The sequence below is a fragment of the Aythya fuligula genome, chromosome 12 (assembly GCF_009819795.1).
Source record: "Aythya fuligula isolate bAytFul2 chromosome 12, bAytFul2.pri, whole genome shotgun sequence".
In the NCBI taxonomy this organism is placed as follows: Eukaryota; Metazoa; Chordata; class Aves; order Anseriformes; family Anatidae; genus Aythya; species Aythya fuligula.
The window spans coordinates 14,929,465-14,955,943 of record NC_045570.1 but is presented as its reverse complement, the minus strand read 5'-3'; the positions used below and the strand labels follow the sequence as shown (position 1 = coordinate 14,955,943).

The window sequence follows — 26,479 nt, the reverse complement described above, 5'->3', positions numbered from 1 at the left end:
TTTTCATGCATGCTTTTAGATTTAGAAATGCCTTTTTTATAGGGCAGATCCAGTAACAACTGAAGTGAGATTTTCCAGGGATATAGGCTTTAGAACAAGTCTGGCATGACAGGAATTAGCCAAAGCTAACATTTTCTCTTTGTTCAGATATTAAACTGAAGTTCATTGAACCATTTCTTCCTTTCATGCAGGGAGATCTCTAAAGACGTACTCAAGTATAAGCTTCAGATTACCTGTAAGGTATGGTAACCATAACCAGTTCTCTGAAAGAAACAGTGTAAGAACTGTCTTCAGGAGAGGTAATATTAGATCCCATGTGAATTGAACCACCTCCTTGCAGCCCTGAGTTAAGTAAGTTCAATACCCAGGGATAGCAGGATTTTAGATTCATGTCCTTGTGCTTTCTATCAGCTCATTTGGTGGAGGCTGTCTGGATCTGGTGTTTAAGATTATTTCCTTAGGGAACCTTGACTTCTACAAGGAACTTTCACTCTGAGAATAACTTGTGTATTCCAGCCTTATCCCAGTGCAATCTGAGTGTAAAAATTCTGGATATTAGTTTTTACCCTTATCAAAATAATACTCTTCACTGAACACTTCATGAATGGTGCCTATATAATGTTTTGAAGTTTTTAGATTGTAACATTTAACATTTTGTACTAAATTGTTAATGTTCTGTAAAGTAGCACACTCAGCCATTTTAATAACCTTGATGTACACTGTAATAAAGAAAAATAAATCTCTGTTTATCCCTCAGTGACCAAAACAGAAAATGAGACCTCAGATTTTCCTCTTAACCAATTCCAAGTCAGTTCCCTAATGTGAACACTGTATTATAATAAAACATGTAAGCCATGGATAATGCTATGCTCAATATTTTATTTATATTTTTATGTAAACATAATTTGCTTTGTAGGCACAATATAACAAAAGCTCTAAAGCAACAAATACAGTTAAACAGTGTTTCAGTTCACTTCAATCAGGCTTAAGTTAAAGAGAAGCTTTCACAGTTCCTTTAAGGCAAATTGAGAAATACTTTGTTTCACTTGAAGAAACTATCCAATTGTCTTAGAATTTTTTAACAGTGTTAGTAGTAAACACGAACCTTCATTTCTCTTGCAATAAGACTCGTTCAGTAACAACAGTCTCACCATCATTTTGTATAGCATGCCCTCTACCACTTCAAACCTGTTTGTGGTATTCTAGTATTTAGGGCTCATGGGCCAAATTCTGCTAGCTTCCAGAACAAGTACCTGAAAACTTTCCATTCATTTCAGTAGTAACATTCATATACACCCTATTAACACCAGGAAAACACAGAGTAGAGTTTAGCTTAGTGATTGCAATACTAATCTGTGTAGTGCTTAGGTAGATCTCAAAGTACTCCTTTGTACTCACTGCAATTACCTGACATTCTGCTGATCAGAAAATGGCCCTAAAATTGGTATGAATTAGCATGAAGAGTATTTTTGCCTTGCTAACAAAACCAGAAAGAAATAGCCAAAATGATTCCATTTGATTGTTGTCCCTATGATGTCTGTGGCCATGACCACCCATCTCTATATATCTTGAAGGGAAATTTAACTGTAGAGCCAACCATACTGTGGTTTATAACAGAAGAATGGATTTGCTATTCTGCTTGCCCTACTAATTTAAGGCCTTGAGAATGCCACTTTACTGCCAGCTCAAAGGTCACCAGCAATATTGCTCACTTTGGCGTCAAATCAAAGCTCCTAGTTATGTTAAGGTTTGTTGCAGGACAACATCATTACACTAACTACAAAACAAAATTGGGCATGTTTCCTACTGTTGTCAGCTTATGAATTGTGAAAACTTAATGGCCTTTCTTAAAAGCTCAATTGGCAATCCCAAAACATGGAAAACTCTCACTGAATATATATATTTTCTGTGTGTAGAGTTCCTGTTTGGGTCTGATATGGCACTGGAAGTGTAGATAAGTCTAACATGAAAAGAAAATCAACTATAATGAAGTTTTGCATCAACATCTATAGAAATCCCTTTGTTGTTGTTTTTAACTAATATCTCAACAAAAGCTTTTTTGACATTTTTCTCCACAGTTATTTCTTCTTGTTATTTTTGAATTTGTTTAACTCAAGGGAAACTTATTCAGAATGACCGTTCTGCACAATTATCTAGTATTAGAACAGCAACTTCATGAGCACAGTGTAAGGAGATGGACATTAATACTCAGGCAGCAAATATTAAACAAACAAAAAACAAAACAGAACCAGAGAGAGTCCCCTAAAACCACATATAAAAGTCATCCAGACTCACAATTCCTGTCACATTGAGAAACGTCTGAGAAGCTCTCCAACTTCTCTTTTCTATATTATTTTTAAACTTCTATCACTATTAGATACTTGTAGATTTAGGTGAACAACTAGCCATGCCTGGAGAAATACTTAGTTTTGCTAAAAATACATTAATTCAAAGATACATGGAATTATACAAGGTCTCTGGTATTCGTTTAGCATTTCTACTAAAGGTGGTTGCAGTCATTTTAAAATAATTATTTTAACAAGACCATTGAGGACCTGAGTAGCTGCTGCTTAGATAGGTGAAAGACAAAGAAAAATATTTACTTTTGTCATGTATAGACATAGTTTCCACTAGTGGGAGGTAGATAGACTAGCTGGTCTTTGAACACTTGATCCTTCAAATAATCACAAACATAACTGTACATATGGAGCAGAGCTTTTAATGGAATTATTCACCTAGATAAAGTTACCCTGTGTGTAATTTCTGATGGAATTAAGGTGTACAAGTAATTTTTTAAAGGGTTAATTGCTGTAAGAGTTCAGCTCTAGCTCGACAGTTGATCAATACATACTGATTTCAGAGTAATAAACTCTGCCAATAAATTTCTTCCCACATACTGAAGAGTGATCCTTACTGATAGGATTTAGAAATGTAATTTAAAAATATTCTGGATTTTAAACACAGATGAGTCAATGTGTCCTAAGCAGAAGATGTTGTTGAACTGTCAGTAACAATGCTAATTGTTCAGGGTCTAAAAAGAGCGGTTCCCTGACCTTTCTTTGCCTAGAACATATGGGGCGATAACTCAGGAGATCAACAGAAAAGCAAGGTAGCTGGCACTTTGAATGAAGTGTTTACTGCTGCTGACGATTAGCATAATTATACAATACTAATTAAAGTCTCTCAATTAATGATTTCTTGCACGATTTCAGATTCCACAATTCTAAATGAGGTATTTTTGAAAATGAAGATCAGATTGCTTATAAGATGAGGAAGCATGACAAAGGAAAATAACCTCATCTTTTTTTTTTTTTTTTTGCAACTTTTATCTGTGGTTCATAAAAGGAAAACTATTTTAACACTGAAAATCCACAAACTTAAAATCCTCTCTCCATTTAGAAGAATTTTCCAGACAGCAAATGGGGGATTTCTGTTGTTACTGTGGTTGTTAACTGGCAAAAAAAAAAAACACCCGCCCCCTTCAAATAACTTTATGCAAAGTGTTGGAATCTGCATGAGAAAGATGCCCATCTAAAATTACACAGTAAATTAATGAGGCTTTTAAACTGAAACAAAATTTCATGGGACTCCTACAGGGAAAGTGGGTATTACACAGGAATGTTATAATACTGCACTGGATGAGAATGGCACTTGAGTTCAAAACAACAATGATCAACAGCTCATAGCTCAGCTGACTGCAGACAAATACAACACACACTGTACTACAGCATTTGTTCACTGATGCACAGAATAGATTTCCCAGTCTTGTTCCCTTCCACTTAAACAATCTTTCTGCTTCCATCACCTCTGGCTGCTACTGGATGAATGGCATGCGCTCTTTATTCTCATTGTCCCCTTCATGGTCTTCTTCCTCTTCTCCAGCCTCACTCGTCTCTGTGCTGTCATTGGCCATCTGAAGGATGAAAGATGAAGAAAATCAGAGCATCTATCACATTACTTTATCTAGTCTTATTTCAGTTTGATTCACCTGAAAAGGTGACTTTAAAAATGAAAGCAGACAGGGATGCAACAATAAAACAAACTTTCTGTTTGGGAAAACTTTTTTTTGCACTATATTGCTTTCAGCTAAAATGTTAAACTGTTACCTCATGGATTACAGCTATATTATGTAACCAAAGCTGGTTTTTAGGACAATTGCAGAAGTGAACTTTGATCTGCATACTTGTAGCAAAATAGTATTAAGGCTTTCAGAAAGAATATTCTACTGTGTAGGAAGTCCACAAAATGCATGGAACCCCTGTTTTGCAAATTCTTCTGCATTTGCTCTTCCAGAAGTAGGTAATATGGTTCTTTAATGAAGCTCATGGATAGGATCCAGTCCCACATGAGGCATGGTGTCATGAAAACTAAGAGAGAGACTGCTTAATACAAAAAATAATGACAAACTTTAAGGCAAAGGATATGCCTTAAAATGGGAGAATATACCAATCTACTGACAGAGCGCATAGCTTGGATACATGAGTGAGGAGAAACTGCATTTCCTTATTTGATTGAAGATGCCTGTACAAATGGTAGACAACTGCAGAAATTAGTAGTTCATGACAGCACTTACGGAGAACATCATATTTTTTATATGAGAGTATCTATTAAAAGCTGTAAAGGTGCAAGACTCTCTTGTACTTCACCTCATCAGTTTGACTTTTATCTGGTGGTACAAGAAGAGTCTGGTTTACTGGAGAGGTGATGGTTATACACTGACATTATCTCTTAGGACACAAGAAGATTCTTGTATTACCCTACAACTATTTCACAACCATTAAATTTATTTTTTAATGAGAAATGCAGTCAAATTGTACCTTCCCTGTTTCAGTACTACTAGCCTTTGCTGGAAATAAAAATAGAAATCTCAAAGACAACCTGATTTTAATAGAAAAAAAAAAGCAATGCTCTGAACTTACCCATATCTTTAATTAACACCCTTTCATGGGAGTGTAACAGATTTGTTCTCACCTTCTAGCCAATGGCTATTGTGAATGTACAATAATAAGAGAACAGATGGAATGAATGTATTAATGTTGTGTTAGGGATTATCTTTACAGTTTTAAGATGCAACTCAGCCACAAAATAATGCCTAACTTCCATATGTGAGGTCCCCAAAGCCTCCCTTTTCCTTGCAGGGATCTTGTAGGGGATTTGGGGCCAATTTCAGAGTAAAAGTGAGCAAGAGCTTAACTGTAACTCCAGGTTCTTTTCTGTTCTTTCAAAACAGGAGATATTTCAGGTCTGAAAGCAAACTTCATACTTCAGTGTCCATTTGAAGACAATTTTTCATTACCTTTTTTACTGTTTTTTTTCCACATCATGAGCCAAGACTTAGGCGTGGGCATGTCTTTCCTTCACAATAGCTCTCTGTAATATTTCACTAACATGTCAAACGCTCCAAAAGCAGTGGAACAGAGCTCCATCACAACTATCCCACTTCAGAACACTTCCAAAAGAAAGTGTTTAGATATTATACTTCATAGATTGTCAGAGAAGTAAAAGAAATTCCTACCAAAGGTATTGCCTGACTTTTGTATGGTAATCAGAAAGCACTTCTATGTTTATACACCAAAGTAATATTGATCGTGTCTTTTTCTGTTCCATCCACTTTTTAAGACAGGAATTTTGTATTTCATGAAATGTGTATTTGTTTTCTGTCACAGGGACAAAAATAGATGTGGCAGTTTTATCCTGATTTAAGACTTGCAGACACTTTTTCAGTGAGGCAGACAGCCATACTGCATAGAAAATTAACAGCTGGGACTGGAAGAATTACGACTGTGTTTTATCTTGAGTTAAAAATATAAATTATTATTATTGGTTCTATTTAGAACTTAGAAGAAAACATTACACAAAAAAAAATCGTGAAGGGTATTTCTCCAAAGGTCATTACCACACTTCACCTGGTGTGACTGTATGCCATGTAAGTAGTGCTTTGCACTCACCAGGGGAGTGGGTGCTTTCTCCACGTCCAGAATTAGTTTTCCTATATTACCTCGGTCATGGATTCTCTGCATAGCCTCCTTCACCTGAAAGAAAGATAAGCTATTGATAATTTACAGGCACACATTGATCGAAAAGACTGAATTCTGTTCTTCCAAAAAGAGAATGTTTAAGGCACGTAATGAGCAATGCCACTCAATCAGCTGCTTTAACAAAATTAATATACAGTTTTTAATGAATTTTTAAAGCTTGATTTCTGTATTGTGTTTGCCAATATGGGATGCAGGTCTTAATGGTAGTTCCTGAATAATGTAGTGTGAGCACAATGGTATTGTAATACAAAAGCTGAGGTACACAGAAATAGAAGCTCAGGGAGTTAATCTTTACAGGGTTTGGTTAGATTCATTTGTTTTTTCTTTGCATAATATTTGTGAAGAAATTTTACTTTCACTGAAAATATAAAATGTTTTTTCTAATTGACCTGGGATGGCCAATTAGTATCTTCTGTCTTCCTATAGAGAGAATGGCATGTCCAGGCAGCGGCTGTGATTAATGAAATACTTTGGTTATAATTGCATTAAGTCTGTATTTCTTACCTTTTTTTTCTGCCCACTATTTTTTTTTTTAAAAAAAAAGTAGTGTCTTACCAATACCACTAGACATTTAACAGCTGGCAGCAATTAGCACATGCAAGAAAGGAACAAAAACTTCTTTTTACTAATGCTCTGGAGAGGAACCTATTTTTACATGGGAAGTTTTAGAACTCATGGGGGCTCAGTGTTGATGAACTGAAATTGTGTGTGTGTTTCTCACTATCATGGTGGGAAACCTCAGGAATTGAAAATGTACACATAAAGGCTTGTTTCATATCCTCATCACATAATTTTTTGCTGGCATAACAGGGTATGTTGAGACAAGAAAGAGTTTTATGTTAATAGGATCTGCCATCTGTGACATAGTTTTATTGAATATTTTAAGAATAATGGCATAAAAGTTTGAAAAACATGCTGACTTGGGAACATGTGGGTCTCACAATATATTTAAAAGCTTGAACTGGGGTCCAGGCACCCAAAATCATTATCAAATGTCCAATACAGAAAGTGGTATGAGATGTTTAAAGATACTAAGCAAATATGGCTTTCAAGTTTCAATTAAATTTAATGGATGCTGGGCACAAAATGTCTTTACCATCTGTCAGCCTTATTTTAAAAGCTGGCTGCAGTGAACTCAATATTATAACCTTAATTTTGCCAAGTGGTTCACTCAATTAGTAAATAGCAGACTTAAAAAGATCTGCTAGAACAAAAGAAAAATTGCGCTAAAAAAAAAAAAAAGACTTTCTGACTTAGGCAATAATTGCAAATTAACCTGAGAGAACCCCGTCCTATGAATCCTACTGGATAGAAGGTTGACCTCTGAATGTATACCACAACAATAACTTTTATTAAGTTATGTTACCACATAAACAATTCCTAATTATCCTACTATCCTATAAGAATTGTTCTGCAATATGGACAATATTCTTTCAAGAATATCCAAAAGAAACTCTGAAGCTATATATATATATATATATATATATATATAAAACAAATCTTATTAGCCAAATCAAGCTTTTAGGAGTGTACAGCATGGCACAAATAACCCTCACAGATGAGACAAAACTGGAGAAATCGGCAAATACATTTGCCCATCTTTGAAATTTATTACCATGACATCATGTAGAAAGCAAAGCATGCAACGTTATTTTAATCTCTACCATATCACAGTTAGCAAGGCAAATCTCAGAAAATGTGCTTTCCCTGCATTTTTCACATGCACAGTATCAAGTTTAAGACTCTGGAGAAAGGTTCAGTTGTTTCCAGAACACTCGTAAGTAGCTTGCAAATGCAAACAGAAGGCAGAGGAAAAGGGAACAATAAGATTTTTAACCATAATAGTGACTATAAGATCCAGATGAAACTATTAAAATATTTAAAAGGTTGAAGAGCTGATACAACATCTGTATACTTTAGCATCATTTGCAACTCTCTTACCCTGTTAGTCAAATTTTGTACTAGTGCAACACCATGAGCTATTTCATAAATGAGTCATTTTTCTGTTTTAAAGATTATGGCTGCTAACAGTCCACTTATTCAACCAAGATTTTAAGTACTTGTTTCCCCAATGTGCCTGAATATTAAAACCATTCCCTCTTCCACTATAGAGAAGAGAGAACATAAAAAAACCTTCTTTACTAAGCAAGTATGGTTAAGGTTTAAGTTGTTCTACTTAGACTATAAAATCATTTGCTTTTCCATGTGAACATTTAAGAGCTCAGTATAGTCTGCCTTTCCTGGAGTGTGGTACGAAGCTTGGGCTAAGTCTGTGTCTGAGTGTTTGTCCGTTACCCATGAGGAAGGTGGATCACCCCTGCACTTAGGAAAATACTCCGGGTTTAATCAGTAGCACAGTGAGGCATGTGGTAGCCCTGAAATTTAATGGAAATTCACTAAAGTGACTGAGGTTTACTTCAAAAAAGGTATCCCTTCCAGTAGCAAGGATCAAAAAGGCTTCCTTCTTCTTAAAAAAGTGTGTCAGTGTGTCCCTACATTACTTTTCACCAATTGTTCTATATTGGTTGATATTTACATTTGTCTGTTCAAATCAAAGTAAATGAATCAGACTTTTTCTAAATCACAGAATCACAGAATGGTTGAGGTTTGAAGGGACTGGATGAGTTAATTCAATTTCTTCTTATGCAGTATCATCAGCAGAGGACTCAGATTGGAAATAGTGCAAGGGAATGCTTACAAATTTAAAGAGTATCCATTGGAATAAAGGACAAAAATTCTATTGTCCAATGAGTGTAACTCAGTCCTTATAGCGTTTGTGTCTAAACTAATGCTGAACTACAGATTTAAGACTTGAGAGGCACCAACTACACACAATATATATCATAGAGCTCTGCACTGAAATCAGAACTGTTTTTACACATTAGTGGACAATTGGAAAATGCCTCCAACTTTGTGTTATTTATGTATGTAAAGAAAGTTGGCAAACCTATCACTGAAAAACAAAAAAAAAAACATAATGCTGCACAGCCATATACTGTTCCATGAATCAAACATGAACCCTCCTAGGCAGTAGTAGAGGAAAATGATTAATAGCAAAGGAGAAGTAAAAGGAATCCCAAGTTTGCCTTTTCCCTCAAATGCACTTTTGCATCAATACTACTTTAGGTTGACATATTGTTTTTTTAAACATTCTCTAGAGCAGAATTAGCTTTCACTATCTGTTCAGTCTAATGGAAAATAATAATAAACACAGGAATAGGAATTTTCTAACCCAGTTGGAAATAATTTGCATTTGCTTTAGGGAATATCCTTTTATAATTGAAGAAACAATTTTGAAAAAGTGTGTTTCTCCCATCCCTTTCAGCTAAACAAATGGCATGGCCATGGATATGTTATTATATAACCTCATTCGGGTATTTTTCAGCAATGACGATAAATCTGGAAATTAAGACCTACGCAATAGTGAGGTCATCTGTAATACAAAAAAAAAACAGCCTAGACAGACTAAACTAATGTACCTCGAGGTCCTTTGCAAGACATGCTTACCATGTCCTGTAAGAAAATTCAAAATTCCCATTTGCCATTAAACTCCTCATGTGCTGCATGCTTTCTGAGTTCTATGAACCATCCTTCTGCTCCTTACTCATACGATTCTGCTGGACCCAGTATATACAGAATATACAGTATATAGAGCTTAACTGGGAATGTACAGAACCATTGCATTGTGTTAGCATTATAGGCAATTGAGCAGCTTTCCCATTTCTTAGAAAATTTTAATCTATTAACACATACCTGCACGTTTAAAGAGATGTTATGCTACCAATGCCCAAACCGAATTCTTCAGAGAAGTCTTGATACAAACACAGGATAAAAATGACAAAGCTGGCAAAGATAGCCTGCTGTGACAAAGCCAATTCATGTATATTTTCCTGAGGGGATATTATGGCTGGGATCTCAGAGCTTCTCTTGGATTAGAGCCATTTCTGTCCAACTGTATTGTGTACCACACTGAGAAGAGCAACAATTACTGCCAACAGACCTTGGTAGAAGAGGAAGGGCAGAAATGCCTTCATGTGACTGCTCAGAGAATGTTCTACATACAATCCATTTGCAAATTTGGCTCTATCCAGCTCTGTAGTATAAATTCTATCAACATTTTTAGTGAAGTTATACATTTATTTTAGGAAAACAAAATTGAGAATTGAAAGACACTGAAGTAGAAGAATGGATATTCTTTTAACTCCTTGAGGTTTAGCCCAGTTTATTGCTCAAACTGCCATCTACAGGATCACAGTTTCATCTTTGCAGGCTTCTTCCTTAACCTTTCACTCCAGCATGTTAGAAGGATCGTGGCAGAGGATTGTGTACCTTATTTTCTTGGGCCTCTCTACTGACAGAAGGTTTCCCTGAAATATATGACATGATTTCTACTTACAATAAATAAATCCTTCTTTCCTCCTTTTGGTAGATTAGGCCATAGTATGGATGGGTAAAGAATCTTATGCCAAAGGTACAAATTTCATCCATGCCACAACAGTAGTTCAATCATCTCAATGTAATCTACCCTGCTCACCAATCGTTCTACCCTCTATATCACCATATGTTGTAAACAAGGTGACCAGTACCCAAACAAAGGGGTACCCAAACAAACATCCCTCACTTCCAGATGGGCACAGCATCGATTTAGTCTATGATCTACAACTGTAATTTTTCCTTCTCATTAGTTCCACACCTCTAGGTTCAATATCACTATTTATTTCCACACACCACCTCAAAGAACCACCTTTTGTCCTCCGTTTATGTATTGAAAACGTCCAAGCCTTCCAGCATGTCATGACTGTTCCACTCTAGCCCTGAAATAGTGCCCTCATCCATTGAAATCCATTACTTTAACTGCCCACATATTTTTTTTCCTGTACTGTGTTTTGTGTAAATGCAGGAGATTGTCCAAAAAAGACATCTCCAAAGCGGCTGCTTTAGTGATTCTGAATAGTAATCCCCAAATTGGCAGTGTCACTACACCCCTCAAACTCTTCCTAAGTCTCTTTTGGTGGGCATATAAGAGGCTGAAACCAGCTGATGATTTGAAAAGCAGGTCACAGATGCCACAGTCATTTGTTACCGCAAGATCCCACACTCCCTGGCTCTTGGACAGCTTCTGAAGGAGGGACTGTGTCTTCTTAGGGGTGTGCACCTCATGTCCACGGAGCCCTCACCTGCCCATAGCCCAGCCTGCCAATCACAGCTGTACTACACAGCAATAGGGACAGCACTGTATAACCATTTGGCATTGTACAGCCAATTTCACAGATAAAGAAAAGAGGTGGCACAAACTATTTTGCAAAAGCAAAATATCCTTATTCAGGGGCTCTCTTAATTCTGGTCTCCAAAGAACATCGCAAGAAAGGAGGGATCACAGATATTGCCTACTTAATCATCGGAAACAGAATCACATCTTTTCTCTGAAGTTTGTCTGGTTTTGGTTTTGTTTGTCTATTTAAAAAAACAAACAACCTCTATTGTCAACTTTCAAGTTCAGAACAGAAATAAAGAGCAATAACGTAGGGCCCAAATAAAAGAAATGCAGGAAATAACGAAGAGATTTAGATAATTGTCTGAACATACAGACATATACTAGAATTTAAAATGAGAAGCCTTGGTTCAGAAGTAAGTTGGCTGTACATCCAGGAAAAGATAACAGATATTAGATTATCTCAAGGAAACTTTCTAACATTCATCAGTCCTTAATTTGGTGATGTTCTGCAGAATAGGTCCAAAATATACTTTGGAGTGCTACTGTGAGGTCTGGTAAATGCTGGAAAGGAAAGCAGACAATGGCAGCTAGTTTTTGAGGAAAATTTGGAATATTCTGTCTATGGGAACAAATTTCATTCCTTGTCCCATTGGTGTATTTTCCCTGACATCTCTAGGTTGCACGTGCACGAGGAGGGCAGGTATTGGGAGAGGCTGAAAGTCTCAGCTGATATAAGAATATTACCAATGTTCAACAGGCTTCAATTCCCTGAACACACATTCTGTAAATGAGTATTATCCTTTAAACACGTTTTTTGCATGGATCAGTACTTTGTGACCACTCCTCTGATCTCAGCAGAGCATGAACTTGCTGTTAAGAGAATTCAGAATTCCCTTTGTGAAAGCCAAGAGAGCTTCCTCTTAGTGCTCTCACCCTACTCTCTTATATGCAGCTAAAACAATAGGAAATTTAGCTTCTGCGGTACATCTGTGCAGGCTTGCTCTCTGACAGGGAGAAGAGCTGCCTGCAAAAGCATTCCTTACCCCTAATTAATTCCTCTCTATATCACTGTCGCGTGTCTGAGGAGCCTGCAACTGCATCATGTCTGCAAAATCACATGGACGGGATCTCCATGGTGATAGTGTCACGCGGTGTGCAAACATCAGCTGGCTAGTCAAGGTTACTTTGGCAACCCAAGTGTCACAGGTAATGATCCAAATCTTGTTCAGATTTATGAAAGAATAATCTGAATTAAAAATGTGCCCATTTTTCATTTTAAGACTGGTTCTGTTCTGTTGCTGTTCATAAGAGCCACTATTTCAGTGAGCCCAGAGCTATCTCCATTAGAATTACAAACACCAATATCAATAATATTTAAGCATCATTTGTATGCAGTAATGAAGAAAAAGATGCATGCTGCAGTCTGTTCTAGCTGAGCTACCCCATAAGCAAAGCTTTAATACTACATCTTTCATTAGAGCCATAAGGCAAGATCATTTTTATTAGACTTACTGCTGTGGTCTATTATAAAGCTATGCTCTCTTTAATATGAACTGTGAGCTGCATTATAATTGCAGAAACTCTTCTCAGACCAGAAGAGTTTGCTTTCATGTCATTGGCATATAGGGCATTTTTTCCTGAACACAGCAGTCCATCCAAAGAAAAACTGTATGTAGTTTGTGTCTTCTGGATTATGTTTGTTTAGCTTTAGTCTGTGGAAGGGAGGAAACCTAAGCAGCTAAGGACAATAGTTTTTTAGCTTGCTAGCTGCTCTTAGGGAAGTGAACTGGTTGGTATACTACTCCATGCAGATTTTACCAGTGCGTTAGGGCACAGAGTGCACAGAGGAAAAAAGTAAACCTCCCTTTTAGGCTGCACTTGCCACAGCCCTGGTAACTGGCTCGGGCTAAACCAAGGGCAGAACAGGCTCCCTGGATGCCCCCCAGGGATGCACACATGGTGAGCAGTCACTGGGCTCCTCTGCAGTAATCACTGTGTCTGCCTACTCCTCAAAGTGACATCTGTCAAAATTTAGTCCTATTGTTTTGCTGGTGTATTTCCTCCTCCTCACTAATCTCAAAATGTCTCTCTCATGTTTATGCAACATGATAAAATAGTATTTCACTGGGAAAAATGCTGACCTTTTTAAGCTTCATTTTTTTCTGTATTGGTTTGCAATACTTTCTCAGGCTAAGTCTTCTCTACAAGCTTTTGAAGAAAAACTGTTTGGGTGCAATTACTGACAATTGCTCTGAGTTATTCAGACAAAAACATCCATTTGCAGGGAGAAATTATTTTATTTGGGGGTGAGTGGAATAACCTGTACAGACCACAACACATTTTCACAGGAACAATCTGTATTCATGATAGGAATATTCTGCTTGCACCATAAGTCACAGAATCATAGAATCATTCAGGTTTGAAAAGACCTCTCAGATCATCTATCCCAACCTTTAACCTAGTACTAAAGCCCACCACCACACCATGCTGCTAAGCTCTACATCTAGATGGGCAGCAGAACAGCCAGGAGAAAAGTGCTTCTAGTGCTCAGCTAACCTAACTGCTGTGACAAAATCCTCTTGGAAACTTTGTGCTAATTATCCATTTGCATGGGAGTTAGGTACATGGAGGGCTGGAAAACCCACATCTGCAATTGGCCTGGACTGTCTTCTTTCCTGGGCAGATTCTCCTCTGTTACTAATTCTAATACTAGCACTAATTCTAAAGAGACCTCTCAAATCCTTTTTGTTCTGCCTGGTGCTTGAGGGTATGCAGCATCTTGCAAGACTGTTACAAAAAAAAAAAAAAAAAAAAAAAAAGTAATATTTACAGGATTTTGAATAGGCACCATTCCTGCCCATAGTGAACACAGACAGTTTTTAACATGGAAATTGAGGACTGACCACACTCAGAAAGACACATTGACCTTAAGGTATTTGGGGCCCAATTCACATTGAAAAAACATGGGGAAAACAGAGATATAACCAAACGTGTAAGAAGTTAGTATAGTTAGCAATGCTGCTGACCTGGTAAGACAATAGACACAGGAGGAAGATAACCCGGGCTGTTTCCTTGCAACAAAGCTAACAAGTCACAATCATCCTGCTAGCATCCATCTGAAACCAAAATCATTTTCATGACTCACCTGATTTTTGCTGTTACACTGAACTTTTGCACCAATGGTTTTGCCTGTATACATGCAAATAGAAAGCCATTTTTTAATCCCTTTCATTCCTCCATTGCTATTCACAGCTGTACAGAGCAGCTCTGGCCTCTTCTCCCTTCTGCTGCCTGTCAGCATGGAGAGACCTTTTCTCTGGAATACCTTTTAGCCTCACTGTATGTTGCCATGGCAGCAAGACTAAAACCAGACCCAAGATGAGAAAAATGTCAGAGGAATAAAAACTGATGCTACAGGCAAATTCTGACTCTTCAAGTCCTCCCTCGGCTACTGAAGATTTCTATAACATTATACATTTTTTAGATGGAGAGCTACAGCTGCAGAACCGTACTGTTTTCAGTCTTTCCTTATTCCTATAAGCTCCTGCTGACGTCAATGAGTATTTGTTTTTGCCTCAGTGAAATTCAAAGAAAAAGAAATTTCAAGTCTTGTAATTACAAAATAACTGAGCCAAATCTTTCCAGCTTTTACTTATGAAGTCAACAGGAATCAAGCAGAAAATAGACAGAACCAACATCAAATTAAATATTTAGAACTACTAAACAGGGTCTAGATTATCAGCTTGGTGGGAGTTTTCTTACACAGTAAACAAGGAGTAAAGACCTTGAAATTTGATCCCCAAACACAGAGAATTCCTGCTATTTAGGACACCTCAGGGGGTATTCAGGACTTGAAGAGTTAAACACTACCCTTTTGGTTAAAAGCGTAGTACTATAGAAAGGACATCTCTATAAGACTATGTGAAAAAGTAGTTTTATAAAAGACTATAGAAAAGCCCGCGGAATGAGAAGGCAAGCAAACATTGGTTTGAACTAACCCAGTGCAGCTTCTTTCATTATCACTTGTTATTAAGATCTGCTTGAAGAAGGAAATCTTTTTGCAATGGCAATTAATAGAGTAAAAAATTACCTTATTACTTTCAAATTCAAGGGTGCCTTCTGAAGGGTAGTGATTTGGTGAAAAAATCTCCAGAACACACTCTAGAAGAAAAGCCACATCTTGTGAATCAAGATGAAGCTTTTGGGATCCAACAGTAGAATTTCTTTTGGAGCAGCAATAAAGCCAGAACTCCTGAACCCAAATCTTCTGCAAGAGTCCATCTAGTCGATAGCAAAATACAGTCACATCAGCTCCAGGGTGAGACAAGCCACTCTGAAGATGAGCACAGTGTTGTGTGGAAGGGACACAGAACTATTGTGATAAAGTTTTAAAGCTCCCCATACCCACGCACTACATTACACTTTTGGTTGCTGCTATATACATGTGAGACTCCCAGCTGCTGCCTGAATATTAGGGATTGCTGGCAGAAATTCAGGCAGGATGGTCCCAAATTTTACTAGGGAGATGGCTTTAAGCACATCAAAGCCCCACATATAGGATTTTAGAACTGGTCAGCTTTATGGTCCCTTTCTCCATTCTGAGCACACTTTATACTAAGCTACAAACAACTGTGCATACAGGGATGCCCAAGCCACTCCTGAACTCTGGGATATTCAAAAGTGAAGCGGTTCATATTCTACTCCAGCAAGAGTCTGGTTTGGTTTGCAGCAGCAGCAGCTCTTACACTAGAAAAGTCCTTTTGCTTCAAAGGAGCTTTGGCAGCTGCAGGCAAAAGAAACAAACCCTTTGTATTTGGTTAAGATACAGCAGTCCTATGCCTAAACAGAATTCATGGATCTAGTTCAGTTTGGTGTATTCCTGTATTCCATCACAACATTTTCACAATTTATGACAGGAAATAATTTATGACATTAATTGCTAAGCAATTAAAGGTAGATATGTTATTATTGATTATCAAGCTCTATCACATCAGTTTTTAAACCCTTGCCTAAACCACGTAGCCTTGTGATCTCTGAAAAAATATTTGGAGGAAAACTGCACCAACCCACAAATATGCCTCATTTTTTCGCTTTCACATAAGCATGTTCTAAGAGTTAGAGAGTCATTAAACTCTCTCCCTCCACCACTCTCAGAAAATGCACCCTTAATTATAAGCATACTGCTTTGTGTATTGTCGTCTTTCTAATTATAATGCCTAGACTGCAGAAGGTGAATGTTGTTGATTTCCTCTGCACAGCCTTGCAGCAGCAATCCCGTCTGCTTACTTCTCTGTGGGAATCTGGCAAACAGAGATCTCTCTTCACACACAAGTGAAAGATCAGAGACGGGCTTTCTGGAATTATATTGTTTCATAGCCATATGAGAACTCCAAGTCTGAAATATTTCCAGAACCACAGCATTTCACATAGCCTGTCTAGACATCTGCAGAACACTCTCCAGAGACCAAAGAATCTTTTTCACCATATTATGCATTGCCTCTGACAACGAACTAGCTGTAAGGTGTTCCAAGTCAATGCATGTCTTACTCTGCCTCTGGACAAATGGACACAAACATTGCCACTTTGGGAAAAAAAAAAAAAAAATCAGCTTGCAAAACATTATGTGATTCTTGAACATGTGCTGATCAAGAAACAATGCTAATTCTATCACTTTTGTGCATGTACAGTTACACCAAAATATAACTGAAATAAGAAGGACTAAGTTCTTTGCTGCAGAGACTTTCTGAGCAACACTTAGGACTGTCTCTTTTTGTCCTGCAGTAATTAAGGATTGTTGACTACACATTGCTTTCTTCTACTTCTTGAACCTTGTACTAAGATACTGTCTCATGAAAACATATGCTGCTTCTCCTACTCTTCCCGAATGGCGGACAATTCTCACTGGGAGTCAAACGCAAAACCAGTTACCTGCATCACTTTTCATCATATTTTATAAATATTTCAAGGGATTTCTGTATGTTTACTCCTGAAGACCTTAATCCTCAGACCTTTCCTTTCTAATGCTGAGCTTATTTCACAACATGGGATGGTTAAAAAAAAAAAATTAAAAAAATATATATTGAAATTTCTGTAGTACCTCTGTCTGCTTATCCAGAGAAAGTTTGATTATTTGTTTATTACTGCTATAGAGAAGAAATCGTGGTCTATTCCAGAACTATGGTATCAAATATTCCAACACTTGAGAACTAAACTTACTGGTTATAAAATACAGCAGACATTCAGTCTTCTAGACAATAAAGATGTAATCACAAAATGCCTTGACACTATCATTTCCAAAGTCTGGGAAGCTTCATACACAAATCCACCAAGTAGGATCAGATTACAAGAGCACGTTAATTCTGTGTCAAAAAACAACTCTGCTCTTTCACAACAATGGATTCTCTCCAATAAAATCCATCCCCAGTCAGTAAGCCAATTATGTAGGTTCTTGAATCTCATCAAGGTAAATACCAAAGGTCTCTGAAGATCCAAATGAGAAAATATTTCTCCTTTGTTTTCTTGTTTAAATTTTTTTGGTTTCAGAAAGTAGTACCATGAGAATTGCAAATCTAATTACTCATAAGTCATTGTCATATTTTTCCATTATTCAAGGAGCTCTCTAAGCCAGATCTGACCACTGTGTGCTGCTCCATATCTTCATTAAAATTCTACTTAAGTAAAACCAAAAACCACAGATACATTAAATTGTAATACAGTTGTAATGTTAGACAGTATGACTCATGCTTATTCTCAGTTTGAGCTATATCAGTTTACAGTAAGATTGAAGTCATTCATCTAGGTAAGATGAAAGGTATTTATTTTGTTTACCAGTTGAGTTTTACAATGTATTTTTCAGTCTTATTTGCTTTATTAGTTAATATTTCTTTTGGCACAGTTAAAAATGTCTCATTTGGAGTCTATATTAAAGGTAACTCTGCGTAAGTATTGTACATGTTTGATATAAAAATTGATTTAGCTTACAAGTTTAATGCCAATGTGTGAATGCTCATTCAGCTTGGCATTACATTGACTGAAATCAAAATGCTATGTAATTCATAGCAAGGAAGCCAAAGCAGAAGTGTTCATGTGATGCCACTGGTTCAGCTGAGACAGTTCCTAATCTAATTTAATTAAACTTGCACGTGTAGATGCACCCCCCCCCAAAATAAATAAATAAATAAATAAATAAATAAATAAATAAATAAATAAATCTATATATCTATATATATATTTATATATAAAAGGCATGTGTTTTAGCTACAGTTCAGGAAAATAGGCAAGAACTTCAATAACACACATTTTGCTAGCTGTAGTATAGTATAGCCTTAACTGTGGGAACTCTTATAGTTATCCTGGATGCTACCCGAATTGAAAAAAAATATTTTTTATTAATATTATTATTTTTTACTTCCACTAAAGAACTGAAAGGTTATGCCCATTCTCCTCAGGAAAGTTTAAGATCTTTAGGATATTTTACCCAGGTTATAACCATAACATATAGTAAAATTCATATTCTTTAGTGGGTTTTTGGTGTTGGTAGGGAATAAACTTTATCATACTAAGCTGTACTTTATTATAATAAACCAAATGGACATAAACAAAGATTTGGAGTTGCCTGTGATGAGCTGAGGCCTAATTTCTTACACATATGGTCTACATTTTCAAATGCATGCACTTTAATGCCACTTTCAGAAACTGAACATTGATTTTCAATCCAGCATATTCAGTAAAATCAGAACAGCTGAAAGTCAGTTGCTCAGTTGATGATCTTATACTATGCTGCTTCCTTTTAGCATGATTTTCTTTAAGCCAGTGAGCATAACGTATGGGTTTGCCCTACAAAATATCTTTGCGTTCAATCACTCACAGCAAGCTATTTATATGGAAACCTTTTAGTATCAACAATACATGTGCTTTGCTCCCTTGGTGTTAATTTATATCATTATCTGTCGTGAGCAAGAATATCATTATGAAACTGCAATACCAAATAAAACTCTCAATTATAACATCAGCATTGGATTATATTATTCTAAGAGATGTCTTTAAGCCCAAGAGTAATGTTGCTTTTAAAATTTGTCCTTGTTTAAAATGACTGAAAAGCATTTATGAGCCATTTTCATTAGGTGAGAATGTTCATCTTGATTAATGATTGTTGTTCACTAACAAAGTTATTTAAAAATTTTGTTTTGCTGATGGAAATAATTTTTCTTTAGCTACTACTACACAGAGACACTAATAAACTGATCCTAGAAGAAAAGCTAGAATGTTCTCTTTAGAAAGACATTTCTAAAACCAAAAATGCCTATTTCTATTACCAACATTTTTTATGTCTACTGACAGCTAAACATCCTCTACTACAGCTAAAAGCTTATGTTTACCTTATCTTTTCATAGGCCAAGCATCCAAATAATAAGAATAATAAAAAAGAACAAAATCAGAAAAATGTGAGCTAAAATGTACTGAAATGCAGAAAGCATATTATCTACTGATGTTTCTTACCATAGTAATTTTGCAGGCTCACAAATCGTTTCAATCTCTTCTGCTCTATTTATCTTTCTGGTCACTATCAGCCATGGAAAATGGCCACAGGGACCACTGCTGGCAACATAGTATCTTTCAGACAAAGTGGACTAGTACATTTAAATAAAAAGAGGTACTTTTATTCTCATCTCCCACTCCCTATTGAGTCTTTTTTATCTGTCCTTGGATAGCTTTCTAGGCATTCTTTAATCAATGAAGCATTAGACTCATAGATTATAGGGAAAAAAAAAAAAAAACTAGTCAGATCTATTGCAAATCAGAGGCCCAAACCTCACAAGAAATCATCAGGGATTCTCTTCCTAGTCTGAAAACGGGAAGCTTTGAAAGGCAAGGAGAGACTGAATTATTTGTACTTTACGTTGTGCCACGCTAACAAAGGCGACATCTCTCAGCTCTCTCAACATCACCAACTGGACGACTTCAGTATTTCTAACTCATTTTTTGCTTTGTTTTTAAAAAAATCCTCATCACCTGGGAAAACAGACTTTTCAAAAATTTGAACAGAGACCTAAAAGTTTCCAAGAGAATGAAAACAATCACTAATAAACCTTCACACAAACATCAGATTGCTCCTTCATGATACTCTGGGAGAAAAGCTGAATTTCTCACAGTAGCAGTCCATGCCAGTTCAGCTTCAACAACTGAGAACTTGCTTTCTGAACTAATTAACAAAGAAGTGTGAGTGGAATTTTGTGACACAGAAAAATCCTAGATTCCATTCATAGGCTTTGCGGCTTAAACTAAGCACACTAACAGTGTACAACACAAGAATGACATAGCATCTGAATGTGCCTTTGAAAAGTGTCTAATATTTTTCCCTCTGGTACCTGCTTTTTACTTAGTTTTTCATCCATGGCATCCAACAGTCAGTTCTCTGAGTGACAGAAAACACTCACTGAGTTGGTGTTACCAACTCTACAGAGCAGAAGATAAAGGAAACTTTCTATGAGATTCCATTTAAAATTATTTCTACTGGTGGATGTAATGTATTGGCATATATTTAATCAACCTTTTTGTAAGAGAAGGCAGGCAGATGTTTCATTGCCACTATTCAGTAGAAATAAAAGGAAATAGATTGCAGCACATGTTTAGATCAGGGTATAAAACATGCAGCTTTTGTTCTCTAATACTTCATAAATTAAAAATTCCAGAAATTGTTTTCAAATAGGAAAAAGCCTCCATGAAACCCTGTTTTCTTGACTCTTGAGAATGGCTTAAATTGTATGACACAGACAGTAAAAGTGAATTGTAAAGCAAACATGTTTGAGTCAAACACTCAAGATAAATACAGAAGAAATAATACTCTTATCTCTCATAGTTCTGTCCTTGATGTCTAAATATATCCACTCTGCTTTGGTAAAGCTCTCCTCAGCTAGGACTCATTATTTCCTTGCAAGGGTACAGTATGTCAGTTTAACACACAGGGAATGTGTGCCAATTTATTACTTTAAAGCCAGCTAATGTATTTCAGTAAGCAGACTACTCTTGTAAAATATTGCTTCTTCACAATAATTAATCAGCAGCTTGCTCCATTTAACAGGTTCATTCTTATTTTCTCAAAGAAGTGACAAACTAGTTTAACCCATATACAATCTCCTGTTACTAATTTAATTAACTGGAAGCATGTGACTAGTTTATCTTTAATAGTGCACATTTTCTTCAGCGGAATCTATCAATGCTTCCTATGTTATTTTCCTCTGAGTGCTTTTTTTTCCCTCCCTCACATTATCCATCAGGAACTGAGTCTACATGTTGTTTTCCTTCGGCCTGCAGTTACAGCAAGCTATTATCTCTGTGGCACACAAGGGCAAATAAAAATGACAATCTGTCCTGACCCAAAAACACGTATCATGACTCACCACTGTACTTTCAATTTCCAGTGTCTCATGGCTTCTAGAAAAGTATTTTCGGCCTCTGTATCTCCATAAGTAATTAATTCTTAGCACAGCACTTACAAAGTAGATTAGAAAAGTGCTGTAGCTGTGGGCTGTGTTTATGTTAATTGAATGTGTTTTAGTCTCACACTAGTCTCATTCGGTGTTCAAATATTGCTGTTACAAAGGTTAGAACCTACGTTCATCAGAAATATTACCAAAATACTTTTCCATGTCTGTTACTTCATTCCAAAACATTAAGATCTGGTTTCCCTGCAATGAAACAGCTGACTGAGATTTGGTAGAATTCTGAGACTGGAGCCCCAACAAATGCTTTGAATCACAAAGGCTCTAAGGGATGCCAGGACACAGCCCAGGGGCTTGGTTGTTAAAGGACAGAACTGGAAATTAGAGAATTCAAGGTGATCCATGATCTTTCCACTACCATGCTACATGACATCAGAGAAATGAAGATATGCACCATATGTCTTTTGTTATCTATCTATTTAAAGGATAGTCTAGTATGAATATTCTCTGCATGCATAAAGCAACATTTTGAAGACTCTAAAAGGCAAAATTGCTTGTTTAGACACACAGGTATTCAACTAGCAGGCTAGACAATGCAAACAATTTCAGAAGCTGTGAAGAAAAGAAAAAAAAAAAGAAAGCAATGAACTGAAATAAATTACTTGTTTAATTAGATTCCATTCATGTAGCTTGAATTTCATGCAGTTTATGAATAATATATAGCAATTGAAAATAATTGACTTCTGCTTACATATTTAACTGACTTGACAAGTGAAGTATGGGTTTGCTAAAACAGCTCATTTACCCAACCTGATTTTGTGCTAATCACAGCTAATGTCACGTATCTGAAGCATTATTATGGACCCATATCTAAGTCTTGTCTTGCTTCTTCCTATCTCACTCTTCTAATAAAATCATAGTCATGTTACATTGCTATCAACAGCATATAAAGCCAAAGAGAATACTGAGTTATGTCGTCACTTAGTGATAAAAGCTAGGAAGGGCAGAATAAATTATGAATTGATATGAAGTTCTATTAAACAGCACTAAGTGGGGAAAAAATATAAATGAAAGGTTATAGGCATTTGGTAAGAACTTAATAATTCACATAAAAGCAGCAAGAATTCCATGATCATGGAATGATCATGTATACACAACGTTTTAGAGGAAAAGGAAAAATAAAAAAAAACAGTACCTTATTAATCCCCAGTACTTTCAAGGTGTATATTTTCCTCCAAGGTATATTTTACTCCTCTATGCATATTGCACTGAAATTACTTGGAGTTTTAATTAATATTTACTTTAGATAGACATCTTGGAAAAAAAATTATTTGCAGAGTCTTTATTAAAAATCACCTTTTTCATGGTTTCCTTTTCACTCATTTAGAACTTGTGCTCATTACACTTAATGCTACCGAAGTAAACTTCAAATGCAATAGCTTTCCCTTAACTTTTAAAATTTGGTCATTAATTCAGTTATGAACACAGAAGCAAGCTGCCCTTGGTAATTCACATTTTTCTTCTCAGTATGCTTTTCTCTCATTTATATTTTGAAACCTACTGCAACAGTATAACATAGCTGCTTGCAAGATCTGGTATGTGCATAAAGCCTGTATTAAACTTGTTGTGTTGGATTTGTTTGTACACAGAGAAGCAATGGTGATGTACAGATAAATCACCTACCTTTACTTTGATTTATGGATGTTTACTTTATATAGTCAAAGGGAACAGAATCTCACACACAGGAAGAACAACGATCTGTGGCAGTATCACAGGACACTATACATGCACAGCTGATACCTGTACACCAGGAAAGCAGTTCATGAAAAACTGCAGTTGAAGTACTGTCAAAGAAATATCTGTGGTATCAGAACAAGCAGAATTTGTGCTTTCTAATGTTAGAGTAGCAATCACAGAAAAGGGGACATTGATATGTTTGCAGGAGTTTTCACAGAATTATTTTTTCTCTTTCTCTGATATAATACTGCAAAATAAGTTGTTTTATGCTTATGGAAGAATGATCCTTTTGTTTATTTTGTGGTGTGTTAATGCTTTGGTTATTAATGAACTTTCACTTTTATCATATTACTCTAGATTACTTTGCATAACTTGAAGAAAAAATGCAGGATGTAAATGCTATATTTGTAAATGCTGTTGGCAGAACAGAAGGTGTAGTTTCTTCAGGTGAAGAATTTGTTTTCATCTAGCATATAAAAAGGAAGAAAAAAAAAAAAAGCCTGCACAAGCCACTATTATACTGTCACTACAAAAAAAGACAAGCATGAGATTCCATTTAGTATCTATAACAAGGTGCCAGCCTGATCTGATATTATCAGATTATCCTCTTAATATGTTAAAAGTAACTAATGGGTCAGTTTTCTCTCTGTCTTACTACACTGATGCATGAAAGGCATGACTAGCTTTTGATTAAATTACAGACTCTGGTTTTGAGAAGGTGAAGGGTATCACTCTTTCTGCTAGCATGAACAGATTTCTTTTTTTGTCCTAGATGTTGCTACCTAAAAGCATGCATTGTAATTTATGCCAGAGGATGTGTTCAGTAGTAAAAGAGATTTACAATACCTGAATCCTTTGAAGCCAGAGGGCAGTGCTAAAAACAGACATATTGTGGTAGCTCTGTGCCCCCCCCTTTAAACATAGTATGAATTCTGCATGAAAGTGTTCTTTTGTCCTCTTTCTCACCTCACAACTTGGTAAAACTGTGATATTTGATGTAAGGTTTCTACTGTTTTCCTTTGCATGCTAGTAACATTGAAAGCTAATGTGAGAATGGAAAGTATGTGAAAACAGAAACATATGAGAAAAATTATTCTTTTAAAGGAAAATGTGGTATCAGCAGGTATTCTGTAATGATACTACAATGTGATCAGCTGCGTTGCATTCCCTTCAGGTTTAGGTTCTTAAACACAGCTTGATCTTGTCTTAGTAATTTACTACAGAGAAAAGCTCTGGCTTCAAGGCAAAGGAACCTCACTTATATATAAATATACATATATTTACAGCTAGCTAGACCTTATAACGATTCAGGATAAAAAAAAGTGAGACTGATGGTGCAGTGATCCTTACAAACTAAATTAACGTACCCCCTTCCACTCAAAAACGTTCTGTGCAGTGACCATGAGGTACAGAAATTAGAGTCTGTGGATGCTGATCCATAAATGCATGCAGTACCTTGATTCCAATGATTTCAATCACAGCTGAGTGCCAAAGCATACCCCTAGACCTGAGCTACGGTTGTTGCATTACTATTTTCTACATAAGGAGTTACTGAAGACATTAGTACATTACCACTACAAACCAATGACACGGAGTAACATTCAGTGCCTTCTGCCAGGTACCAGCCTGATCTAGTAATATAATCAGAGTATTCTTTTTTTTTTTATTTTATAAAGACTAAGTAATCACCCCAATCCATAGGTTTCAGGCTTATCATCATTCTTACTGACCCTAAAGCCATGCAAGTCTTTGATAGCTTTATTACTGTATAAACAGCACACTCCTTTAAATCATTTCAGACAGGAGAATGCATTGAATCCTTTGGTACACAAAACCAGTCTGTAACAAAGATGTGTTTCCATAAGCTCGCTGTTCACCCATATGCACCAAAATAGCTCAGATATGAAGACTTTCTGATACACTGAAAGAGTTGTTTTTCAAGCAGGTAGCCCAGTGTGAGGGAAAGGGGCCTATAGTAGGGAAGTAGGATAGTAGGAAAACATGGTGCCTATTTTGCACTGTCAATTTCATGACTTGCGGTTCATGTGCAAGAATTCGTGGCAGTTTTGTTTTACATATTATCAGTGCTACTTTTAAATGCTCTAAGTCACCTAGATGAAGTGCTTATACCTTCTATCTTTACAACCTGTTTTACCTTGAGTATGTATTTTCTTTTACAACCACAAAAACCAAACAAACAAAAAAACAACAACTGAGAAAACAGAATTTTAACAGAAAAGTGCAACACGTACATAGTTACTCAATATAACAGTTTTTATAAGAACCTTCTGTTTCCATTCTGCTTAATAATCTGGAATAATCTACTGCATAGAGCTGAAGACTCACAGACCCTCAGGAGAATGCTAATTCACAAATACACACTACAGTTTGATCAGAACAAAGAGGACTGACTAACTGCAAATTAAAGGCTAGATATGTAGTTACTGATAAAGAAACAACCGCAGATCTCAACAAGTATGCACTGAATACTAACTGTTTTAAACTCTGCTATTTCTAATGAAATGCAATCTTACCAGACAATCAACGTTTTACTACACAACAGTATTTTAAGTATGCACCATCTATAAATTATCAAGTCTTTAAACACTTGACCTTATAAAGAAATAGCTGCAAAACAGTAAGACTTCTCCACAGCAGCAGGTTTATTGTATGACTTTGTTCATCTCATGATGAGTAATTCCTGTTAGACTTCCATTAGAAAACATCAGTGGATTTTGTCACTGATTTTCTTAGATCTTTCTTGCATTAACATCATAAAATGGACCTAGTGGCCTAATTAACACTTTTCTTCATAGGGTTTCTGGATGTAAGTTTGAGATAAAAAAAAAATTAACCTTTCTAGTCCAACACCAATAGTACAAATAGTGCAAATAGTTTTACTCCACAGGAGTAATCAGTACTCTAGAACCTGATCTCCCCTGCATCAGCAATAATCTGAAGCACAGAAGAATATTAACTCATCTCCCATTCCATCCAGAATGAGTTCTGTCCCACACTCCCTTCAGTCAATTGCTAAATTTATTTAA

At 36.3% G+C, this 26,479-nt stretch overlaps 1 protein-coding gene across 1 annotated transcript in view; it reads right to left on the bottom strand.

Moving 5' to 3' along the window:
* Window positions 1-859: 859 nt before the first annotated feature.
* Window positions 860-26,479, bottom strand: part of VAT1L (vesicle amine transport 1 like) — a 54,150-nt gene continuing 28,530 nt past the window's right edge. Inside the window, exons 8-9 of the mRNA XM_032195905.1 lie at window positions 5,949-6,032; window positions 860-3,913 (exon numbers count right to left, since the gene is read on the bottom strand). Coding sequence (XP_032051796.1) covers window positions 3,815-3,913; window positions 5,949-6,032 — 183 coding nt within the window. The 3' untranslated portion in view covers window positions 860-3,814. The remainder of the gene's footprint in view (window positions 3,914-5,948; window positions 6,033-26,479) is intronic.